Source organism: Tachypleus tridentatus, chromosome 10, assembly GCF_004210375.1.
Source record: "Tachypleus tridentatus isolate NWPU-2018 chromosome 10, ASM421037v1, whole genome shotgun sequence".
Classification (NCBI taxonomy): Eukaryota; Metazoa; Arthropoda; class Merostomata; order Xiphosura; family Limulidae; genus Tachypleus; species Tachypleus tridentatus.
Genome location: NC_134834.1, coordinates 35,372,212 through 35,397,114, shown reverse-complemented (window position 1 = coordinate 35,397,114; position 24,903 = coordinate 35,372,212). Strand labels below are relative to the sequence as shown.

The window sequence follows — 24,903 nt, the reverse complement described above, 5'->3', positions numbered from 1 at the left end:
ATATAATTAAATGTAAGAGAGAACTATGAATGTATCCCGAAAGAGAGAATGTGATAGGTGGGTGTGGCAGGAAGGGTCTGATTTTCTCTATAACCAAACAAAACTGAAGGCTATAAAAATTATGGTTTGAGCAATAATGATTCTATAGGGAGTAATTTTTGTTCAATTCCTTACTCTCTTTCAAGGGGTGGTGGCCAAAACAGAGATGACAAGATGCCTAGAGAAAAATGTCACTTGTCATAGTAGGGGAAATGTGGGAGTTTTCAAAATATTTCCTTTTATAATTAGGAACTTAAAATTGTATACTTTTAAAATCTGGATTGTTAACTAAGATTTTACATTTTACCAATAAGTATAGCATAACCAAAAGGTAGTTGAATAAAATTTTTAATGTAAGACAGAACTTTTTGTCATGAGTAGTAAAGGATATTCAGGTTGAAAAGAGTTATGGGTAAGGGATATGTTAGGATGAGAGTAGGGCTTTTAAGTGATGGTACAAGAAGGTTAATACTTGATTATTATGGAATGGCTGTATTATTAAATTGTTTTTTGTTTCTTTTTTACTAATGAAGATCTAAGCAGTATTTCTCATCAGTATAGTTGCTAGATGGAACAAGATTGAATAAGATGAACATGTTAATTCTGAGCTTACTTTGAAAAATTTGGAAATTTAAAGAATGATAAGAGCTCTTGGACTAAATATTGTAGTAAAGGATTTTCTTGACAACTCTTGACAACAACGTTTGCGTAATATCTGAGAATTAATTATCCTGTTTTATCACTATCTTATCCTCACACTAAAGTTTTAAGATAAGGATTGATAAATATAAGTTTTTAGATGATGTTTACATATATTTCGTTAGCTTAACAATAAGCAGAATTGCGTCTAAAGTTACGTTACACTCTAAGCCTAATCTGATGTTTGTAATACTTGAACCACCATACTCCAATTTGAAACTTGAACTTTACTATTACTGTGTACCAACTTTATTAAATCAACTTATTTTTGTTGCAAATATAAAATTTCCACAAATAGATATAAGAATCATATTTTAAACAGATTTAAACATGATATAAATTTAACATTCAATAAACAAGGATTTGAGTAACACATAATTGAATCATCAGAATATTGTTTTTATATATCTTACTCTTAACCCTTTCCTAACAGGTCATGGATCGAAGGCCATGTCATCACATTTGTTCACTTGTATTCAAAATTTTATTTAACTACTATTTTATGAATTTATCTCCTTGAGTTTGGTATGAAACTTTAGATTATAATTAAAATTTTCATATTATATATTATTTAATTTCTTATGTTAAAAGTAAATATTAAAGAAATGCACCTAAACATTAATTTTTGTGTGTCATGTAGCATGTTGAATGCTGCACTGGTTCAAATTAAATGTGTGTGGTGTCAAAATACAAAGTCTGTAGTCTTATACGAATTAGGGACTCAAATTACTGACATTGAAAAGCTAGAATATAAAATAAAAGAAACTTTTGTCATTTCTATTTGTTGAGCTATCATTACATTTATTGAATCAAACAGTGGCCCTGCTCACATCTTTCCATTTTGGAAACAGTCCATTACATACTCTTCTAAATATGACATGTGAATAACCAGTCAGTAGCTCAGAGTGTTCCTTTAGTGATTTTCCCAGCCATTTTAAAGTATAATGGCAAAGTGTTTGATCTTTGACATCCTGTAAAATTCTTGGTTGTTTTATCTGTCTCAACACTGAAGTAGTGGTTCTCTGACTTTTTAATCCACTGACCATGTCGGCAGTGCCAAAGACTCTATAGGTTGCCTGTGGTCCTATCTAAACTTTTCTGTTCTCTTATATGGTTTTGGTTGTGGTATTTTTTTATAAGTGATTTGCATCTTAGATCACTGGCAGACCACACTTTGAAAAGCACTGTATTGAAGGATTAATATCTTTATGATTCAGGTCAACATTAGTATTTGTCACTGAATACTCAAGGTCAGAAATATTGCTAATATTTTCATTTGTAACACCACAGTAGAACATTTAAAAGCCTATCAAATCTTTATCAGAAGATTTAAATCATTTGAATTTGTTTTTTTAGTTCTAGAAAGACCACATATTATAACACAAAAAACCAGTGTTTAGTCCAAATAGCTTAAATAGTCTTTATACATTATATATTTATTTTTATTATATTGACTTCCAGTCACTCCTGGCTAACATAACAAAACTTGTACTGTTGCAAAGCACTTGTGTTCATGTTACCACATCAAATAATATAAATCTGACCTTTAAACTTTAGAAAGTGACCTATATTGGCTGTGTTTTAGTAGACTAGTGTTTGATAAAATACAATCACATTTCAGTTATTATGCATTATATATATATGTATGTAGATTATTACTATTTACGAATCAGATATTAAACCTGTTTTTCTTAAAACATAGAACAGTAAATAAACAAGTGTAGTAAACAGTTATCTTCAAGTTACAACAGCTTTTGTACTCATTTGCTGCTTGTTGTAAGTTGCTAAATCTTTTGAAAGTTTTCATGTGGAAGATATGAAATGAAATGGCTGATTAAACTATGAAATTCTTGCTGTATTATATGTATGGATTTAGAAGTACCCTGAAGTTTCTAAGCTTGGCAATATTTGTGATATTAAAGTTATTACAACAAAATATTGTTGACAGCAAAGGTACCCAACTGATGAAACAATGCAAACTAATCTTTATGAATTATAATATGAGAAAAGTATACTTAATTATCATTACTCATTACTGAGCTAATATTTAGTTTTGATCTGAGTAGGTGGCTTGCTTTTAGCAGTAGTTTATAGCAATTTTTAATTTTTTGTGATTGTTACAAGGTTATTCAGAGGAGGAAGAGACAGCACAACAAGGTGATAGTACATAAGTTTTAAGATTTGAAAAAGATAAGTTAGGCTGTAGTTAATGTTGTTTTTCTAACAGAATGATTGGTTTTGGGAACAATTCCTGTTGCAGTAGTGTAGATTACTGGTACTTTATGAGAGACTAAGAAGGGAATTCATGGTTTTCTGAGACATAAAGGGTGGTTTTAAGTTTTTATATCTCTCAAGGGTAGGTGTGTCAAAGGACAGTCTTACTTCTTTCAACTCGTATGGAAATGTGTCCATTGCTATATACTCCTAAAATCAAGTCAGGCATTTAAATAAATTTAAAAGGTTGAATCCAAGATGTATGAAACAAAAATGTCTCATGTCAGTCAAGATGTTTTTGGACCATGTTATGATCTTGTGGACCAAGGCACTTTAAATGCAGGGTCTCCTTTCTTTTGCTTATATTGCCTACTAATCTTATTGGCAGAGGTCGAAGGTCATGTCATTACATTTGTTGACTTGCTTTTAAAGTTTTATTCAAAAACTATTTTATGAATTTATGTCAGTAAGTTTGGCATCAACTTTTAGGTTGTAATTTAAATTTTAGCATTATACAATAGTTAATTTTTTACTATAAAAGTAAATATTAAAAAATTGCATGCCTGAATGTTGGATGTTGTGTGTGACATGACATTTTGAAAGCAGCATTGGTTCAAATTAAATGTTTGTGATATTCAAGTACAAAGTCTATAATGTCATAAAAATTAGTAACTCAAATTATCAATATAAAATAATATAAAATGTAATATACAATAAGAACCTCCTGCCTTTTCTGTTGTTTGCTGAGGTATTGCTACATTTACTGAATCAAACACAGTGGCCCAACCCACCTCTTCCCATTTTTGTGAAAATGTACTTACATTAACCAGTTTCTGTATATGACATGAATAACCAGTCAAAAACTCAGAATATCTTCCATGTGGTTCTATGAGCCTTTGCAAAGTATTTATGCAGATAACAGATTTCAAACTTTAGTGAATTCAAAATTCAATTTTTTTTAATGCAAATACAGCTTAGTTACTATGCTGGATAAATTATAGTAGAATTCTGTGGTATTGATATAGTAATTTAAATTATTTAATTGTGTGTTTTGATTTTTGGTTATTTCAAAATGTGTCTGCAAAACCTAAAAATAATTGTTTCAATCCTTCATGTGCAAAACTTGTTTAGGTTTAGTAACCCACGGCAAACAGCAAATGAGTACAAAGTTTGTAACTAAAAGAAATAATTGTTTGTTATATTTCTTTATTTCCTGTTCTGTCTTAAGAAAAATAAATTTAAGAACTTACTTTTAAATAGGAATAATATAAATATATACACATACATACATACATACATACATACATACATGTGTATTACAACTGAAATGTATTTTACAAAATACTAGTCCATGAGAATACGTTCAAGACAGGCCATTTTATAAAGGCCAGATTTATGCTCTTAAATATGTCAATACGACCAGACAAGTCACTGGCCTAAATAGTTATCTAGGCCACAACAATAAGTTCTGAAGACTTTTAACATTAATAACTTGGTTTCAGTACTCACAATGAACATAACACAGATAACCCATTGTGTAGCTTTATGCTTAGTAACAAATAAACAAAAGTAACAGAATTATTGATATAAAGTTCTTTCAGTTTACTTTCACTGGTCATTTTGACATATCTTTCAAGGTCCAAACATAATCAATCAGCTTTATTACTACCATACTTACAAAACATTGGATGGCTTGACAACCAAAATGGTGAAGTCATTGAACTTCTTGTATATGTTAAGTATAAAATAGTTCACTATATAGATCTTAACAATAATGATCATACTTTGTGTTTAGTATCATTGCTGCAGCAAAAGAATGACACTTGTTTACATATAATTATGTAGATTTATGTAGACCACGTAAATTTTGGCCCTAGACATAAAAGTGCTAAGTGTCAGTATGTGGCTTTCACTTGATATTTACTTTGCAAGTATTCAGATCTGCCTGTGCATATACTAGTCTAGGTTTCTTTGACATTAACTTCTTTTTTCACATAATTTAGCTATCTTCCTCCATGCATCTCTCAAAACAATTTGCATGTCACTGGTCTTCAAGCAACACTTACCTAATTTCACATGATTTTACAGGAATTGCACAATTGCATGATGTTGTAATCATGTGACAAAAGCCTTCTACCAATAGGAGGAATAACACATCTCCATGCACTATAACTCCTCGTGCATTTGCACTCATGAAATTCTTATATGGTTTTACCACAAATCTATCTCGATCTGACCTCTGCTTGTATAACCTTCCCTAACTGTATGCCAACAGCCTTTATTCTGTTCTTATAGTATCATATATACTACATAAAATTTAGACTTGTAACTGCAAGTAGATTACATGACAGCAAAACCTGCAGTTTTAATTGCTGTTTTAAATGTTTCATGTTAACATTAAGGAATGGAACTTAAATAATATAAAATTCTGAGTTATACTTGATAATAGTAAGTTCATTAACATTCATATAATAATGATTTAATCAAAATTTGAATGTAACTCAGTAAACATGTACAGAAGGGGTTTAAAAATCTGTGTGAAAACGTAATGGAAAGATCAGGTGAAATAACTTACCTCTTTCTAAAAAACCTGTTTTAATGTTTTTGTGTCATTCATATATTGGGGCATATATACATGTTATAAATAGTTAACTTAAAACACTGATGAAGTTCATGGATCCTATTAATAATTTCTTTGTTAAAATATTCAAAAGGAATAAATAATTTTTTTCTAGTTAAAAAGGTTAAGTCTTTTGTAACAGTATGATATTATCATAAGTATCCTGTTTTATAATAGGAGTAGGATAGATTTTTCTGAAATAAAATGTATTTTTCTAATTTCTTACAAAAATTACTTGTACCTAATATTACATAGTGTGAAACATTTGTCGCAAGTCAGTTGGAAGATTGTATTTGCTAATGTTCTGGAAAGACATACATTCTTGAATATTCACAAAATTATTAAATATTTTCAAAAGAGTGATTAAAAGTAAAGGCATGTAAATGTACATTTATGGATGTTGAAGGTTAAAACTTCACAGTTCAGTTAGTATAACAAATTAGTTTTTAATAATGCAGTATTTTGTGTTACGCAAGCAGCCCTTGTACTTTATGTATTCTATTCCACCCATATGACATGAAAAAGAAAATCTGCATTGTTGAATCATAAAAATAAAAGTTAACTGAATATTAACAGTTAAGTTTATACTCATAATTTTTAGTGTGTTAAGAGTAATTTGCTTATTTCAAATAATATTATTTATTTTCGAATTTTTTGTTTGAAACATTTGTGACAAGTTTTTATTTACATTTTCATTTGTTAGTAGCTAGGTACATATGTTTATCATTTTATCCTGGAATACATTTACCAAAGTTAGGAATTAATGTTTTTTACTGATTTAGTAACATGAAAATTAAGAAATTAGAGAGCTTGGTAATGAAAAATAATGGGGTTAGTTGTTTTTATTTTTAAATCTATTTTACATTGGTATATTGTTTCTTGTAGATCATGGAACAACAAGTGGACATGGGACTTGTTGCTGATCTTGATAGTTTGGAACAAGCTAATCCTTATCTAGGTGGAGAGCGTTGTCTGTTGTGTCGATGTGAAAGATCTGGGAGAAGAGATGGTGATGGTGCAGCTGAGAATGAAGGTATTATTAATCTAATTCTAGGTATTTTGTCTTCATCATACAGTATTTTAATAACTTGTTTCCCTCATCTAGTTATGGTTTGATTAATATTTAACTTGCCTATAACAAGACACTATAGATCCTTGTAGTATAAAACCACTAATTTAGCATGTAAATCCAAATTTATTGCTTTTATTTGATGAGGACCACAGCATTTAGCCTTTGTTATCAATCCTTAAGTCTTGATTTAGGGTATGTTTTTATATCTGAGGGCCATTTTTACCACAAAATAACCTTTCACTCCCATACACCCATCAATTCACATTGTTTAACTCTTTCTTACATGCAAATTATTGTTTGAGAAACCTCTACTAATAGTAATGCCACATACCCATGTGACTCACGTCTCCGTGTGCTATTCTGCCAAAATATTGCTACTTTTATGGCAGCGTTCTTGTTTGGACATTTAGATTGTGATCTCTTCAAGTTTTTTGGTTTTTGTTTCATCATAACAATTTTGTTAAGCAAGTTTATGCTTTATTATACCATAGTGATATTTGTAACTCCTTCTAAAGTTGAATTGTTATATATTTGTACACAGTTACAGAACTCAGTACTTCATTGCATTTTTTTCTACTTTATTTCTGCAAACATAGTTGTGTTTGGTTATTTGTTTTGCATTCCAAGTTTCTACATCTGAGGTTGTATCTTTTATTAGTACATTTGCACAAGCTTTGAAACAAAAGTAATAAAACTTAATATATTAAACTATCTTTAATGTTTTTATTATTTTTTTGCCAGATTCTACTGACTGGAGAAGAGAAGATGTGAAGATTCCTACATCTATAGCTCAGGTATGAATTTTCATAGATTGTTTAGTAATGCGTGAACATCAAGCTCTAGATTTTTCTAATTTGTTTTTAACACAATGGTGCTTTTACTCAGTAGAAGTTTTGTACTCAGAGCTGAAAATGTTGTTAGGTTTTTAATTATCAATAGAAAATGTATATTGTGACTTTAAGCTATCATTTATCCAATATACCAACAAACAGCTTGTGTGGAAAAATAGAACATAAAGAGTATTTCTGATTTATAATAATGAATTTCATAGATATTTTTGTCCTGAAAGGCATTAAAAGAACTTTTATAATATTCATTCTCTCATGGTTGAGACTGTCAGCAGTGTTATTCATAGTGAGATGGCAATATATATTCTGTTCTTTTTCTCCATAGGGGAAGTGAGGAGACAATTGAAGGTGATCCTTGTCATTTTGTGGAGAATATTTTTCCTGCACCTTTTATCATGTTCGCTACTCAGGAGGGCTACTTTAGGATGAACTGCCTTAGGCTCCCTTTCTTTAATTGTTCTACTGAATGTGTAATGTTTTGGGCCTTTCCCCAACCTGCACCTTCCTTGATGGTTGAAAGGTTTGGAACTGAGTAGTCAGTTCTTTCCCCATCCACTGATAGTGTGGTTCCTGCAGAGAGTTTTACTGCTCATTTGAAGGGACAAGTATGCCTTGTCTGCCATGTCTGTGGAACTACATGGTCTAGAAGGCAATGAAGAAAGTCATGCTAGTTTTTCTGGTGTTTTATTTCTGTCTGTTTGTTGTGCTCAGTAAGACAGGAGCTTGGCATTCAGTTATTGATTTTTTTCTTCATATCAATTCCTAGCTCCTTCAGGGTTCATTAGTGAGTGAACTGTTCTCCACTGTGCATTGGCATTTCTTACTAAAATTGTGAATGTCCTGTTTATGTGTTGCTGGCAACTGTTTTCTAGTATGGCATCTCACCACTATCTACATTTTCTGCAGAAGGGTCTGATGCTGCATTTCAGGGCTCTATGCTTTGTATTAACATCAGCACTGTATGTGTTTTGCTAAATCATACAAGATTTTTCTTGTCACATCCTTTCTCTATACCTATGTGCACACCATTCCATGGAAAATTGGTTACATTTGGCACCATCACATCAGTTAGTAGAACATTACATGTGGATTTTTCTTTCAGAAATAACCAAAACAATCTTTATTATCAGAGACAAGAAATCTGTTCTCACTCCAGCATGGTATGTCATCGGTCTGATTGTCTTTTTTGAACACAAAACTCAAACTCAACTGACTTCCATGTGACTCTGAGACAGGGAACATGAAGTTCAACTCTTACTCACCAGTCCTTCTCTCACTAAGGGATGGTTCTTTTTTGGAAAATGAGCATCTCTTGAATCCCTCATTCCTTTGGGACAAGCACCCAAGGGATTTCTTTACTGCTGTTCTTTATTCAGCAGATGGATCATGACTAGCAAGTCATTGGATTCCCCAGGTTCCTTATTTAAGATCATTTGTGAACAATAGATAGATTGGAACAATACTACAGCTGATAAAACATCACACCTGGATTCTTCTTTCAGAAACAACCAAGACATTCTTTATTATCAGAGACGAGAAATGTTCTCACTCCAACATATGTCATCCATCTGATTGTCTTTTTCAACACGTATTTCAGTCAGACTCAACTGACTTCCATTTGACTCTTGAAATAGGGAGCATGAAGTTCAGTTGTTAATCACCAGTTCTTCTCCCACTACAGGGATGGTATTTTTTGGAAGAGTGAGCATCACTTGAATCCCTCATTCCTCTGGGACAAGTACACAAAGGATCCCTTCACTGTTCTTTATGCAGCCAATGAATCATGACCAGCAATTCATTGGATTACCTGATTTCCTTATTTTGAATCATCTTTGAACTCGAGGTAGATAGATCAGAACAATACTACATGTTCCTGTGCAACCACCTTGTCCAGGGATCCATCTACTCACAGATGCTTTGTTTTAGGAATGAGGTACATGTCTCAAGAACCAGGAATTCTAGGACATGTAGTGGGATAATGAGACTTCCCTATTTAGTGTTTTAGATTTTTCACTGTTCAAAGGGAGGTGTCTCATGCACTCGACTTATTAAGAAAAAAGTGTTAGGCTTCATTTTGACAGTTCTGCAGTGGTGTCTTACGTTTCCTGTCAATGGGGCAAGAAGTATTCTCTCTTGGAGCTACTCCTATCATGTCACTTTAATAGCTTACCATGTTCCAAGGGTGATGAATTTTGTAGAAGATGAATTGTCTAGATCAAAACAGACTCTTCCAACAGAATGGATGTTGCATCACAAGGTTTTCTGTTGGATTGGCCTTCATTATGAAATACTTATTTGTGTGTTGGCTATTTAGTTTGAACACCCAGCTACAGGCATTTTGGTCTCCAGTTCCTCATCTTCAGACATTAGTAATAGATGTAGTATTTCAAGACTGGATGGAATTATATCTCTAGGCTTTCCTACCAATTTGTGTAGTACTCAAGGTACTAGCTATTATTCATTACAACCCATTCTCAGGTCCTGTTGATAGTTTCTGATTTTAGTGGCTAAATTGTTTCTGCTTCTGCAGTAGCTTCAGAAGTGCTCACCTCTTCTACTTTTTTGTCACCTTTGAGGCAGCCATAAACTGACATTGTACATGGAGCCATCCTGAAGCTGAAGCTTTAGTGGATGGAATTTGCATGGTCCTTTACATTATATTAGAATTTAATTTGTAATGGTGCCATATATTTGTCTCAATCTTTGTTCAGTTCCACAATGGACATTTATCAATGGAAATGACACACATTTTTCTATAATGATGTACTAAGAAGAAGTAGAACCCATTTTGTTCAGAAGTGCCAACCATAACTTGTTTTCTGCCCTGGCCCTTTGACAAGGGTTTTACATCTTCCACAATCTTCCTGTACAAGGCAGTGTTATTGACTACCTTGAGATACTCGAGATGAAAATTATGTTGTTTCCCAGTACTCTCCAACTTCCTCGCATCATTTTAGGGTCCTTTGTTCCAAACAACCATATTAGTTACCTAACTGGTGTATTAAGGTGTCATCACATTCCATTTCTTAACATCAGCTTGGGATCTTAGCATTGTGTACCAAGTATCAGCTTTTCTTTGAGGTTTAATTTTTATTACTGTTGACCTATAGATGTTATTGGTCAGAGTTGTTTGCACTGATTGTGCACAGGACACTTTATCATTCCACCTACAAAATAAGACCAGTTTTTCTTCCCTAAAACACTGGTAGCCAGGGAAGAGGATATATTCTTTTCATTAATTCATCTGATCAGTATTTCTCATCCCTGTGGCTTATCAGGCCTTGATTGTTTATTTTGTTCTGTAAGTATCTTAGAGTTATGTTGCCTATACTGATGCTCTAGAACAGCTAGACAATTACTGTATTCATTTGGATCCTTCAGTTTCCCAAGATTTATCCTCAGTTACATTAAAAATTCTTCTATATGTGACATTTCATTAGATTTGTCACATTTTTATGTCCTTACTGTCCCATTTAAATTGCATGCTGAAGGATACTGTGCACATTGGTATGTAGACATTCCTCAATATTTTTATCTCATTATTTGTATGATCTGGCAGTATCTTCCTCTGAAGAGGGTTGAGTATTTTTACTGCTATTCTTGTTCTTCGGTACTTTCCAGGGTCCCTTACCTCTTTTTCACAGGATCCCACTCTGGTAAGTATTGCCCAGGCAGGTGTGGTTTTATCAAGCCAATTCCTCACGAGCAACTGCTAATTCAATACGTGTTAAATAGGTTGCAACATGCTCTGTAGAAATGAGGTGTTCCATAATACCACCTAGAGGTAGACTAGGTGGTATTACTATACTATCCTGAATTACCACTAATGGACTATCGTGAGTAAAGCTTAAGGGGATCTTGCCTGTCCCTGCCAGTTGCTGGATTAAATGAATCTATGTCCTTTTGATTTTAAAAGTTTGCAGAACTTGGTTCACCTCCTGCTCTGTTTCCAGAGCATTGTTCCTCATGGCTCTCCAATGCACCTTTCCTTCTGTATATATTGCAGTCCACATGCCCTAGCCACCATCCTGGAACTTAGGGACCATGGGCCTATAATTTAATTCCAAACAGCAGAACCTTGGCTATCAGGTTGAGGCCTAGCCAATAATAATTACTGATCATTTTAAATTGTGTCTGCAGTACATGAATTAGTTCTGGGGGAGGAGCTTATCTGTTGTGGTGATAGTGCAGTTCCCACGCTAGGTTGCTAATCTTTTGTTGGCATGTCCACAGTTTATGTAAATGCATTGGATAATATAATCCACCTTTGCAATGGAGGTATGTTTTGGAAGTTAAGATTTTCTTAAATTGAAAATGTTTTTCTAATGATAATTATTTCTGCTCACATTCTCCTGCCCTTCCTCCTCACTTAGAGCTAATGTTAGATACTACAGACTGGGTCAGTCTTGAAAATTTGATATCTGAATGAAGTGCTTAAATACAGTACCAAAATGGAAGGTGCATTGACTTAGGTGGAGAATGTTACAAGACAGGTATGGTCAAGTGCAATTAAGAGCAGAATAAAAAATTGGAGTGAGAAAAATTCAGATAAATGCTTAACTTGGCAAAAGATGGAAACCTTAGCATTTTAGTAACAGCTGTAGCATGAAAGTAGGTTATTATTGAAAATACTTTTTCAATTTAAGAATGTGTTTATTCACATTTTCTACATTTTTTCAACAGTTCCTTTTCTCTTTATAAATTTATTTGTGTGACTTCTATTTTTCAGTTCTTGAAGTTATTTCTTTTTACAGTGCATGAAAAAGTTCTTTTCGAATAGTCTTTATTCCATTCACTTGTCATTTTTCTTCCACTACTTAAAGCATTTTATTTCATTACTTTTTATAAATGATGGAAATAATAAACTTGAAAACTAATTGCTTAAACCTGACACATAAGGATCCCAAGAGAAATAATTGTAATACTATAGTTTGGTAATTCTTGCAATTGCTCTGCACACTATACCTATTTAAAAGAAACTCTGGGCTCTGCCATGGTTTGTTGCGGTTCGGTGGTTGTGCGCAGAAGAATCCCCTCTACAGCTTTTGTGTTCACTGCTAAACTGTATGCCATTTCTTTTGCCCTGGATCATATTGAAGCTAAACAGTATACCAACTGCACTATTTATACTGACTTGCTTAGTTCTCTACTGGTTCTGAAATTGCTTCACGTTGGTTCACACCCTATTCTCACTGATATTTAAAACCGACTGGCCCATTTCTCATTAACATCTACTTCTAGATACCAGGCCACGTTGGTATTCGTGGGAACGATCTTGCAGACACAGCAGCTAAGTCTATCTGCTCTGGCACTATCACCGCAGTGCCTATTCCATACATGGACTATGGTCCTGTATTCAAGCCTCGGCTCGGTGCTAGCTGGCAGTCAACTTGGAGTGAGGAACGAGAAAACAAGCTTTTTCAAATAAAACCTTATATTGGACTTTGGCTGTCTTGCTTCCGTAAGGATCGGAAGGAGGAAGTTGTTCTAACTTGACTACGCGTTGGTCACAGTTTAACTCATCGTTTTCTTTTATCTGAAACTGATGCACCAGTGTGTAGTCTATGTAACACTCAAATCACTATAAGCCACATTTCTGCCATCATTACGACTTTCAAGGACAGCACCATTTTAAACAGTGTTATTGGTGACAGTGACACTGTCCACCTTGATAAAGTTTTTAGTTTTTTAAAAGCCATTAATCTTTTTAATGTCATTTAAGTGTTTTATATTTATTCATTAAACCTTTTTTATTGTAGTTCCCTTTTAAGAATCACAATCTCTCTAGTTTGATTTGAAATTAGAAAATGGCTGTAACATTAAATAACTCGACACAAGGACTGGAAAGGCCAACTTCAGGTGACTAACGCTGCTGTTTGAACTGTCCATTTGAACTACCCATTAGTCATCCTGGCGAGTTATTATTACAATTTTGCTGCATGTCTTTTAAAACTTTGATTACTTTTTGATAATGGCCGTAATGACATAACCTAGAACCAGGACTGGAAAGGCCAACTTCAGGTGACTGACAGTGGTTCTTGTACTAACCTGTTAGTCTTCCTGGCGGGTTATGATAATTACCATTATGCCACAGAAAATCCTCTACAACTTTTCTTACTTTAGTTTCTCTCTTAACATTGTAGACTGGATGTCAACATTGGTCTTATGCTATTTATGTTTTTAAATGCTGTTTTGTTTTACCTTCATCTCCTTTTATGAACTTTACTACATTTACTTTAGTTTTACCTTTTTACTGGATGTTTGGTGCAGATAGCCTAGCTGCTTTGTGCCATAAAACACTAAATCAACCAACCAATCAACCTATTTTAAAAACTCTATTATTGTCTATAAATGACTAAGATAAAAAAAAAGTGGCAGTTTTTTTTTTACTTGTTAACATTCTATATAATATATTAATTTGTAGTTCTAAATAAAAAAAAGTCATTTCCGACAAGTTATTTTACTTTTGCTCATATGCATAGCTATTCTCATTCAGTGTTGCCCTCTATTTTCTATAAACTTTTTCACACACCACAAGCTTTTCACTTTCGTGCTCTCCTCGGTTCACATAGTTTAATTCTTTCTTGCATTCAAATTGTTATTCCACAAACCTCTACCAGCAGTAGTGCAATACACCCTCACTAATATGACTCCCTCTGTACTATTCTACCAAATTATCACTTTTTGTTTGGCAGTGCTTGTATTCAGATGTTTATTTTGTGCACTTTTAAGTATTTTTGTATCATCAGATCATTTTCTCTCAGCAAGTTTACTATTTCTTGTGCAGTAGTGATATTTGTAACTTATTTTGAAGCAGAATTGTTTTATATTTTTACCTAGTCACAAAACTTAATACCTTATTACAGATTATTCTTTTATATTCTTTATTTCTTTCTGTTAATACAGTTGTGTATAGTTATTCATTTAGAATTCCAAATTCTAAGCTCCCATTTTAGTTTCTCTTTTATCGACACATATACACAGGCTTCAGGTCGTGGTCCTCATCTGGGGAATTATCTGTTTAACTTCCTTGGAAGAATGATTTACCAATGAACTGTCCTTTGATTGGTCTCAACTCAAGTTTTTGAGGCTCTCCTGTAATGTTAGATTATGCTTTACGTGGTTCTTTGTTATTTTAGGTTTACCTGTAATTTATTTTACCAGTATATTGTTTTTTATTCAAAACATTACATCTCATCAATATGTTTGTTATTAATACACACTTAATTTTACAATATAATGTCTATTTCGTATTTGTTATTATTTTTATATTTCTTCATTTGTGCATATTATTGTCAGGTTATGGTTTCTAAATTACAGCTTAGTTATACATTTTGTCCTGCACAGTTTGATTTGGCTTAGCAGGTGTCTGTTATTTTTGGTTTCCCTGTAGTTGATCTTATGGATAAATTGATAATTATGTTAAGTATATTGTTCTCTTCAACATGTGTAAGATCTTGTACATGTTTATTTCACTACACATGTACTTAAATTTGCATTATATTGATTATTTAATTTTTGTAATTCTGTATAATTTGTATTTCTTACAATTAATTTAGTTTGTGATGACAACTGGGGGAAGAAGGCTACCCTAACTTCTAATATTTCTTGCCTTCCTCATACAACTTCCAAACTCATTTAGGATGACCTAGATTTTGTCAGTTTTCCTCCATCTGATTATCACTTGCCTTTCCAGGCCACTGCTATGGAATCTGTTTTGCACATTTCAGTCTCCTCTTTTTTTTTTATGATGCATTTCAAAGTGTGATTTTACCCTTCTTCAGACATTATGTTTCATGATGAGCACTTTTCTCTCTCTTCAGTGAGAATACTTACATGCCTCATCCTCCAGAGACTTTGATTTAATTTGTCTTAGCTCACCATCAGTAAGATGTTTTTCTTGATTCTACCTACTCAGTATCTCTGTTGCCTGTATTGGGACAGTCTGAGTTTCCCTTTTTTCCCTGGTGCAGATAGCCTAGTTGCTTTGTGCCATAAAATGCCAAACCAACAAACTGTTTTCTTCCAGTGTAACAAGAGAGTTCTTCCTACTCTCCAGTTCCATTTCACTAGAGTGATGGTGTTCTGTTGGTACATCCTCTAAGTGGATGCTTCATTTCTGCATGGGTTTGTCTGAGTGGATGTTGTATCTTTGGAGTGAGCTATCATGATTAGGATATATAATCTTAAATCCCATGTGAAAGTCAATTCCTGGTGGTTGAGTTTTGTACTTTTCCACATGTGGTCAAATATATCTAATACAGAAATTGTTCAATCTCCCACATACAATTCTCTTATTAGAGGTTCCTTCATTAGGGTGTTTCTTGGACACTTTTGAAGGATGCTTCTACTTTCTCCCTTTCAGTGATCCTTTCCACCTATTAAGTGTGGGATACTAGCTCTATGTGTGAATAAAAGTAAGGTACCTTATCAGAAGTTATAAGCTTCCTACACAAAAAAAGGAATTTATTACAGGTACTTCTGTTCACTCACTCCACCCTTACTCTCTGCTGTTTAGTAGTGATTATGTTTCTTCTTAAACTCCAAATCTAGCAAACTTGTTGTTATTACTCTTTTTCATAGCTTGAATGTTTTTTTTAATTCAAAAATCTTTTCTGGTTGTCTTGTTATTTATCAAAATACCACTCATGAAGGCATTAATTAAAATTAATTGTCCATATCTTGTTAACATTGCACAAAATTTGTAAAGTTTTTAATTCAAGCTATGAGGATATTGACAAAGACCATGCGTATCAATTTTTGTTTTATCATTCCTAAGTAAAATTATGGTATTAAAAGTTTGTTATCCATCCCTGTTCTATTAATTATGCATGTGAAATATATGACTAAAAGTGTACTTTCAGGGATTGTAACATTATAATTTTATTTTGTGTTCAACTTGAAGGTTATAAGAAATGTTTAACAGTGTCTCCTCAGCATGTAAATTTGCCCATTTTTAAAGGTCAGTGCTACCTTAGAAATCAAAATAATGACATTTTTAATTATGCTTGAAATTTTCAGTATGCTTCGTAGTTTTTTCTAATACAATTTTAAGTTGTTCAATGTATATGGTAAATCTCATAGAGTGTATTGCCTCCTCTCACCTGTATAGATATTCTCACTTCGTGTATCCTATGTATAAAACCTTCTTACATGCCTTGAACCTAACACCCTTGTGCCCTATAATCAGTGTGATTCACTGTCTAACATGAAAAAGTGCTCTATATGACAACCCAACACCAATAGGAGTGCAACAGACCTTTCTGACATGTGATTCTTTCTATCTGATACTATTGAATTATCACTTCTTGTTAGGCAGTGATGAAGTGCAGACATTTTCAATTGTGCACTTTTCCTGTGTTGATTTAATTTGCTTTTGTGAAGTAGTGATTTATATGAAGTATTCATTTGCTTTGGTTAGTTTTCTGTAGTAGTTTTCTTCAATAATGCACTTTTTTTTTCAATTTTGTTTTTCTTAGTTAGGAATTCTTCACAGTTTAAGATGAATTCTGGAGTTAGTATTACAACTTTTGATAGTTTTCAGACTAATATAAGTGCCATTACACAGGCTTCATGCTAAGGGTCTTAGTTGAGGATTTTTGACATAATTCCTAGCATGATTGATAATTATACAAGTCATTCCAGACCTGTTTGTGTTGAGGATGATTTTGACAACATTTTTCCTCCATTGAACACAAAGACCATCTCATTACATTTGTTGACTTGTATTCAATATTTTATTGAATTACTATTTTATGAATTTACCTTCTTAACTTTGGTATCAAACTGTATATTATAATTCAACTTTTCATATTATACATTATTTAATATCTTAATTTAAAAGTAAATATTAATCACACACACATAAACATCTATATTTGTGTGTCACATGGTATGTGTAATGCAGCTCTTGTTCAGATAAATGTTAATGATGTCAGATTTACAAAGTCTATATTTTTGTATGAATTATAAATTCAAATTATGAATATTGACAAGATAGAATGTAAAATAATAACCTTTCACCTTTTCTATTTACTGAGCTATAACAATATTTAGTTAATCAAACACAGTGGCCCCATTCACTTATTTCCATTTGTATACAATATGTGAATAGCCAGTAGCTGTTAGTGGTTTTCTTAGCCATTACAAATATAACAATGTTTTGTCTCTCTTTGGAGACAAACCTTCAAGCTGGAAAGCTGAGTTTTTAGTCCCTTCATGATTTCATTTTTTTTAGATTCAAATACAAATTTGTTGTTAAATTTGATAAATCATAAGGAATTTCTATGATATCAAAGAAATAAGTTATGACTTTTTGATTATTCATATGCATAAATCATAAAAAAAGTTTCACATCCTCCACGTGCAAAATTTAAGTCTAAGCAAACCAAGACGAGCATCAGCAAGTGCAAAGGCCATAACTAGAAGAGATAATTATGTGCTTTATTTCTTTATTTACTGTTCTGTATCTCAGGAAAAGTAAGTTTAAGAACCTGTTTGTAAATAGTAATAATCTATGTATGTATATAGTTTATATTAATTGAAATCTGATTGTATTTTGCCAAATACTAATCCATTAAAAAGTACACCTGAGATGGGTCACTTTGTAAAAACTAAAGGTCAGTTTTATGTTATTGGATACACATCATTGTAACTTCTGTAATGTTAGCCAGACACAGCTGAAAGGACAAAAAAATCAAAGTAATAAATATGTAATGTTATGAGATTTTAGGTATTAAGTTTAAATATTTATGTTTTTGTTTTATACTCTGTAGTCATTCTAGAATTAAAAGGGCATAATGTATATTAGTTTCCTAATTTTATACGGTGATTACCAGGTTGGTCAAATCAAATGAACCCATACATAGGCTTGTTAGTGAAAGTAACATATAAAGATTTTTAAGAAACATTTGATAAAACTCATAGGCTTGTTAGTGAAAGTAACATATAAAGATTTTTAAGAAACATTTGATAAAACTATGTGGACATAATAAGGACTTTTCATGTAAAATTTGAAAAATTTTCTGATGCACAAAAGCATTTTTGTATACTGACTAAAATATCTTTGTTCATAATTTAATTATTAAGTACAAGTAAATCACTATTGCATTAAAGCTATTAGCATGACCTTGATCTCTGAAGCAAATTTATTTTTGCATTAACACAACACATTTAAAGTTATCATTCATATTTTAGTAGGACAGCAAATGTAAAAAAAAAAAGCTAACTGTAAAATGTTGAAGCATATATTAATCTAAACCCTTGTTATAAGCAAGACTAAACTTTTCCTCTTGATTCTTCATATCAATTAATTTTCATCTTTTTGTCATTAAAATTACTGATTTGTGGAATTTTTATGGAATTGCATCTTTCAGTCTAATAATAAGTATGTCTCTTGATGTCATCCTGTATTCTTTATTGACTTATCCTAACATTCTTATATCAGTCGTCTTTGATTTTCAAATCCAAACTGCTGCATTACATCTTTTATATAGTTCAGCAACCACATTTGAAGATGATGAAGATCTTTCAGATTTTAAGCTTTTAATTCTGTTGAAGAATTGATTACCTTAGGAATGGTAGAATTTTGTTTCAGTCTTAAAGTGCTAATCTTGTAATTTTAGGAGACTAACTAGCTTTTGTTTTTCTGCAGCAGTGGTTTCCAAACTGTGTTGTGCACATTAATGTGTCAGGGCTGCTAGGATTATAGGAAAGCTTCATCAAATGAAGAATGATTAAGAATCTTTAAAAAAAAAGAAAATTCCTGTGACATCAGGGATGTAGCTCTACTTCAGGCTAGTGGGTTAGGGTAATGTCCATGAAAAAGTTTCGAAACCACTGCACTTTACATTGCCTCAAGTCTCCACTAAATAAAAATATATATTAGGTGTTCTCATTTTGAGGAATAAATTAGGTTCTACCTAATTTCAGTCTTTAAATGGAAAAAAAAAGTTAACACTATGACAACTATTAGTGTGTGGATTTGAACAATGAATAAAAGTTTTTAAATATAAGTTAAAAGTCCAAGATGATATACTGATAATTTTTTTCAAATTGCTGAAATGCATGCATCAGGGTTTGTTTACTTGTTCCACAGAATTCTTTTTCAAGAAATTTTTGTGGATTTAAATATTTTTAGAGAAAATCCTTTTTAGTGTATTATTAATAATTGACATGTCTGGACAAATTAAGAGTAATTTTTTTAGTTCAAGTAAAAGTAAATGGAAACATTTTTTCCCACTTCCTAACTGTATATGTTATATTAAACAAGTTTTCTTTTCAAGCTTCCTCTATGGGTTTGTTCGGACTGCAAGGCACGTGTTGAAGAAGAACAGAGAACATTTGAACCTCCAGTGATGGTAATTTTATCTTTCCAACATATTATTTTTTCCTGTGATATTAATAGACATCAATAATAAGTTATTTAACAATAACCTAAAAGTCCTCATTTTTATAATTGAGGAAAAGTAACCTTGGCATGTAAAGTTTTGGACACAGTACTTTCCTATATTCTCTTAAAATATATTTTTGACTTATATAGTGCTCTACTGCACCACATTTTGCTCACTATTAGCCATGATACTCCCACCTAACTTCATGTGTGAACATATGAGGCAGCTGCAAGATTGCATACGAATGTGTAACAACTCTTCACCACTAAGAGTGCAACACAACTTTTAGCACAACTACCTTGTTGATTGACACCCATGGTTCCTAAACTTTTTTTTTTTTCTCTCGTGGAATTTCAATCAAGTACTTATGTTTTCTAGAACATTGTTTTTTTGGTATGCTACAGTTCAGTTTTCAAAATTTTTATTTGTACATGCTAACATCTTTTTTTGGAGCTCTCTGTGTGTATTTACTGTATATATATGTTTTCTCCTCTGTCCTATTCCACAAATTCACTTTTAGCTACAGTGGATGCTATTGGTTTATTCCAGTAGGTTTGCACACCATTACATTCTATGGTCAGTATGCCTTGACCTTGCAGTGGAAGCTGATGCTCTGGCTTAATATCATTATCAGACTTTTTACTTGCAGTAGTTAGCTTATCCTCTGCTTCTGTGGGGCATATGTCCCAACACTTCAGTGATGTTTTTTTTTTTTGTACCTTAATTCTCCTATACTTGCCTCATGTTGTTGAACCTTTTTGTCACCTTTGGTATGAAGTTACTCATCTTTCCCCTGAGAAATTTTAAATGGAGACTCATGCCCTTATTTTTACCATTTTGGCACAGTTGTTCTTATTTACTCTTCCCCTTCAAATAAAGCTCCTTTGTTATTGGGATGCTCTTTTTTTTCTTTTTTTTTCTGTATCCATTTATCCCATACCTCCTTACAGAATTTGCCTGTATCTCCCTATTTTAGACAAGATGTTTTTGTAGCCTTCCTGGATCATTAAGTGCCTGAGTCAAGTCTGCCTGTTTGTACACCGTACCTTCCTCACTGGTTTCTTGTTTATCTCAACCTTCTCATGAACCTGTTCTTCTCGAGGTGAATTCCTGTATGTGGTGAGGGGACCTCTCAGGAAAGTTTCTGTATTTTCATTTTACCTCTTCTGAGATCTAAACATCCACCCACATGTTTGCTGTGTGTGCAATCTGTGAAAGGGAAGAAAGGATGCTAGTGGCTGAGGGGTCCAACTTCAACACACCACTTTGACCTTGAATTCCTGTAGGCGAGCTGCCTTGGAGTGTCTCCCCAGGATCAGTCGGTTGGTCCACTTGGGGTGCTGTGCTCCATTCCACTGTACACATTGTTTGGCGTGGTTAACCTAGAGTTGCTTTGCACCAATAAATGCTAACCAACCAGCATTTCAACTGGATTTTTCTCTGTCACACTTACCACTATTTCTCCTCACTTCTAGTGCTAATGTTTTTTTATGTGGCTGAATACTGAAGCAGAGTTCAGCTAAGCTGCATAGAAGATGTTAGCTGGGCTGTTTTTCTGGTTTTCTAACTAGGTGACAAGAGCCATTACAAATTCATTCAAGATAGTTAATATGTTTCCCATGGGAACGAAGCTTATACTAAAGAAGAAATTGACAATTCTATTTACAGAAAACAAGATAGCACATCATTTGATAGTAGAAAACTTTGGATTTCTCTGGGTTATAAGTTACACTAAACATAGGGAGGAACTATCGACAATTTTGAAAGAATTGCTGTGGAAATAGGGGTCTGATTTTCTTATTTCATGGCTCTGTAAAACCAAACTAACTTGAAAGCTATAAAAATTATGGATTGTCTAAGTTATGATGATTTGATAGTGAGTAATTAATTTGTGTTAAATTTTGTACTTATTGGAGGGGTAATGAATAAAATAGTAAAGTTGGAATGCCTGTGGAAAATGTTACCTTTCTCAGACTAGGGAAGTTCAGGGTTGTTTTTCATATTGCCTTACAAAATTAAGAATTTAAAACCTATATGCTATTAAAATATGGATTATTAGCTATGACTTTATGATGTATTAATTGGTATAGCATAAATGTAGTTTATATTTTGAATGTAACTCACTAAAAATTTCATGACATGCACAGTAGCAAACATGTGGGGAGAGGGTTAATTATTACTGAGCTAATGTATACCAAAAAAAAAAAGTAATTGCCTTTCATTGTTATGTGAATTTATTTAATGTCTTTATGTATAATGCATTATAAAAATTATTTTAAACATTTATTTATTACAGGACTACATCCCTAAAAGTAGAAATTCTCCAACATTTTATGATGAAGACGTTCAAGAAGTGAATTTTTCTGGAGAAGATGACTTGTCTTCTGTTTGTCAGTGTGAAACCTGTAATGAAAGAAGGTGAAAAAAAATTTCTAATACTTATTTTTTAATAATTGCATTGGAAGACGAAAAAAACTGATATTTTCTAAGAGTAAGATTCTTCTAATTTTTTTATATATACATGGTTTACTATTCTATCTACATTTTTTGTACATTAAATATCTCTACATGTGAATTTTTTTCATTTATGGAAAATAGAAAGTTCAAATTAGAAGTTATCAATCTGTAATACATCTTTCAATCTTGGCTTTGTTGATAGATATTTTATGTATGTCTGAAATGTATAATAAGAAATTATATGAAATTTATGTTTATTAAATTCTTGAGTGAAATGCAATATTTTAGCCACATATCTAATTGAATTAGATTTTACATTTATTTTTGCTTTTAAAAGCATAAATAAAGCTAGTTGACTGGTTGTAAGTATGTGAATATCAGTCCTGTTGCAAACAGGTAGTTACATAAAAAAGCATTCCAACATTTATCAAAATGTTTTCCCTTGTCACTATTTTTATGCTAAAAATATTTCCTATGTGGTTTTAGTGAAACAATAGGATTAAATATAATAGTTAGTTTTTGAAATATTAAGAAGTATATACATGCATGTGATAATTCAAATCATATATAGCAGAAATTTATCTTGTAGTTTTGTATGCTTTAAGAAACTGTAAGGATGCTTGGCAACATGAATAAGTAATATTAAACCTCTGTCATAATGTGCATAAATTATGTAAACCATTGATAGAAAGCACACCTCAGTGCTGTTCTACACACAAACACATACACACACACACACACACACATATTTGTGCATGAATGGATTAATACTTTTACAAGGGCCTGGCATGGCCAGGTGGTTAAGGCACTCAACTCGTAATCTGAGGGTTACAGGTTCGAATCCCCATAGCACCAAACATGTTCGCCCTTTCAGCCGTGAGGACATTATAATGTGATGGTCAATCTTACTCTTCATTGGTAAAAGAGTAGCCCAAGAGTTGGCAGTGGGTGGTGATGACTAACTGCCTTCCCTCTAGTCTGACACTGCTAAATTAGGGACGGCTAGCACAGATAGCTCTCGTATAGCTTTACATGAAATACAAACCAAACTTTTACAAGTTTAGAAGAAGATTTTTGAAATTAAAAAAATCTTAAAGTCCCTTGACTTGTTTATTACATATTTCTGTCCATATTTTCTAGAGCTATTGAAACCCAACAAGTACAAGAACAACAAGAACTTAGGAATTGTTGGTTGGAATTGAAGCAGGCTGTGCATCACATTTACAGAGATGCAGGACTTTCTCCTGGTGAAGCTCTGGCTGAGCAACAGCTACTTCCTCCTAGGGGAGAGCAACCACCAAATGTAGAATTCCTGAGAAAGTTAGTCCATAGGTTAGCACTGCTTAGTTTACTCTGTGTTGTTAATATTGAATATTTGTGAGATTTGGGTTTTTGTAAATAAAAGCAACAAGACATTAACTGCTGGTTTTTAATTTTTTCATGCTCAGGACTTTTTCTAGTGTCAATTCAAGGCCAAGTTGTGAATCCTTTTCCATGAAAATGGGAGAGGAGTTCTCAGTTCACTCTTAAAAGTTATTTTTGATATACTTGAAGTCTTTAAAAAATAAAGTAACTAGATTTTTCATTCTTGTAACTATGAGCAGATGTATGATTTTATGAATCTTTAGTAGCATTTGATTTTGCTAGAAACTACAAATTGTGACAGTACTTTGGTTTTACAACATTCTAGTTTTTTATAGCATTTAGCAATAACTGTCTCATAACATCAATTAATATGTGAAGAAAATGCATAAGAATGATGCAAAAATGACATGATAAATGAAAACAGCATTTTGGATGTTATTGTTGAAAGTATTGGTTCAATAACTGGGTCAACCAATACATGCCAGTTTTCATAACAGACACTTGATATATCTATAACTGTCAGAGAAGCAGGATTGTTATGCTGGTGAACAGCATACAAGCTTCAGATAATTTGTCTTCACATCAAAAGCCTTTTCATATTAAAAAACAACAATTTAAGTGGCATTCTATGAAAAATGTCATGTACAAAGGTACGAAAAAATCTTATAAAAAAAATTCTTATTAAGATTTTAGACAAAAATAAAAACTGCTGATAAATAACAATATTTAATAATACCACCAACTCTCATTGGCTAATTTGAAATTTCAGTTGCAATTTAATTTATAGGATATTACAATTTAAGGAATTGCAGTAACAACCCAAAATAAATGTGAAATTGATAAAAATTTGTATTGTTGTTTTGAATATGTATTTCAGATATTTATGAGTGATTCTGTAAAATTTGACTCATCATGCAAGAAAGAACTGTTTACTAAAAAGATTGATAATTCCCTGGCTAGTAGCTTTGAGACTTTATTAGTTTAATTCATGAAGTCTTTTTTGTAATTAAAATGTGATTTAAAACTAGATTTGTCAGAACCATGTATGGTGTAACCATTTTGGATTATTCTTTGATTTATTATCAGAGGGCAGTTTATTTTTTTAAATGTAGTAGTTTGATATATTTCAGTTACTACATCATGGAGAATAATTGAGAAAGCCAACTTAAGTCTTACATTATTTAAATAGAGAAATAT

The 24,903-nt window shown here is 32.4% G+C and overlaps 1 protein-coding gene across 2 annotated transcripts in view; it reads left to right on the top strand.

Moving 5' to 3' along the window:
* LOC143229049 (protein FAM193A-like) overlaps positions 1 to 24,903 on the top strand; it is a 101,132-nt gene that overhangs the window by 8,509 nt on the left and 67,720 nt on the right. For both annotated transcript variants that reach the window (XM_076460757.1, XM_076460756.1), the window contains exons 2-6: positions 6,458 to 6,605; positions 7,386 to 7,438; positions 19,777 to 19,851; positions 22,181 to 22,302; positions 23,482 to 23,673. In XM_076460757.1, coding sequence (XP_076316872.1) covers positions 6,458 to 6,605; positions 7,386 to 7,438; positions 19,777 to 19,851; positions 22,181 to 22,302; positions 23,482 to 23,673 — 590 coding nt within the window. The remainder of the gene's footprint in view (positions 1 to 6,457; positions 6,606 to 7,385; positions 7,439 to 19,776; positions 19,852 to 22,180; positions 22,303 to 23,481; positions 23,674 to 24,903) is intronic.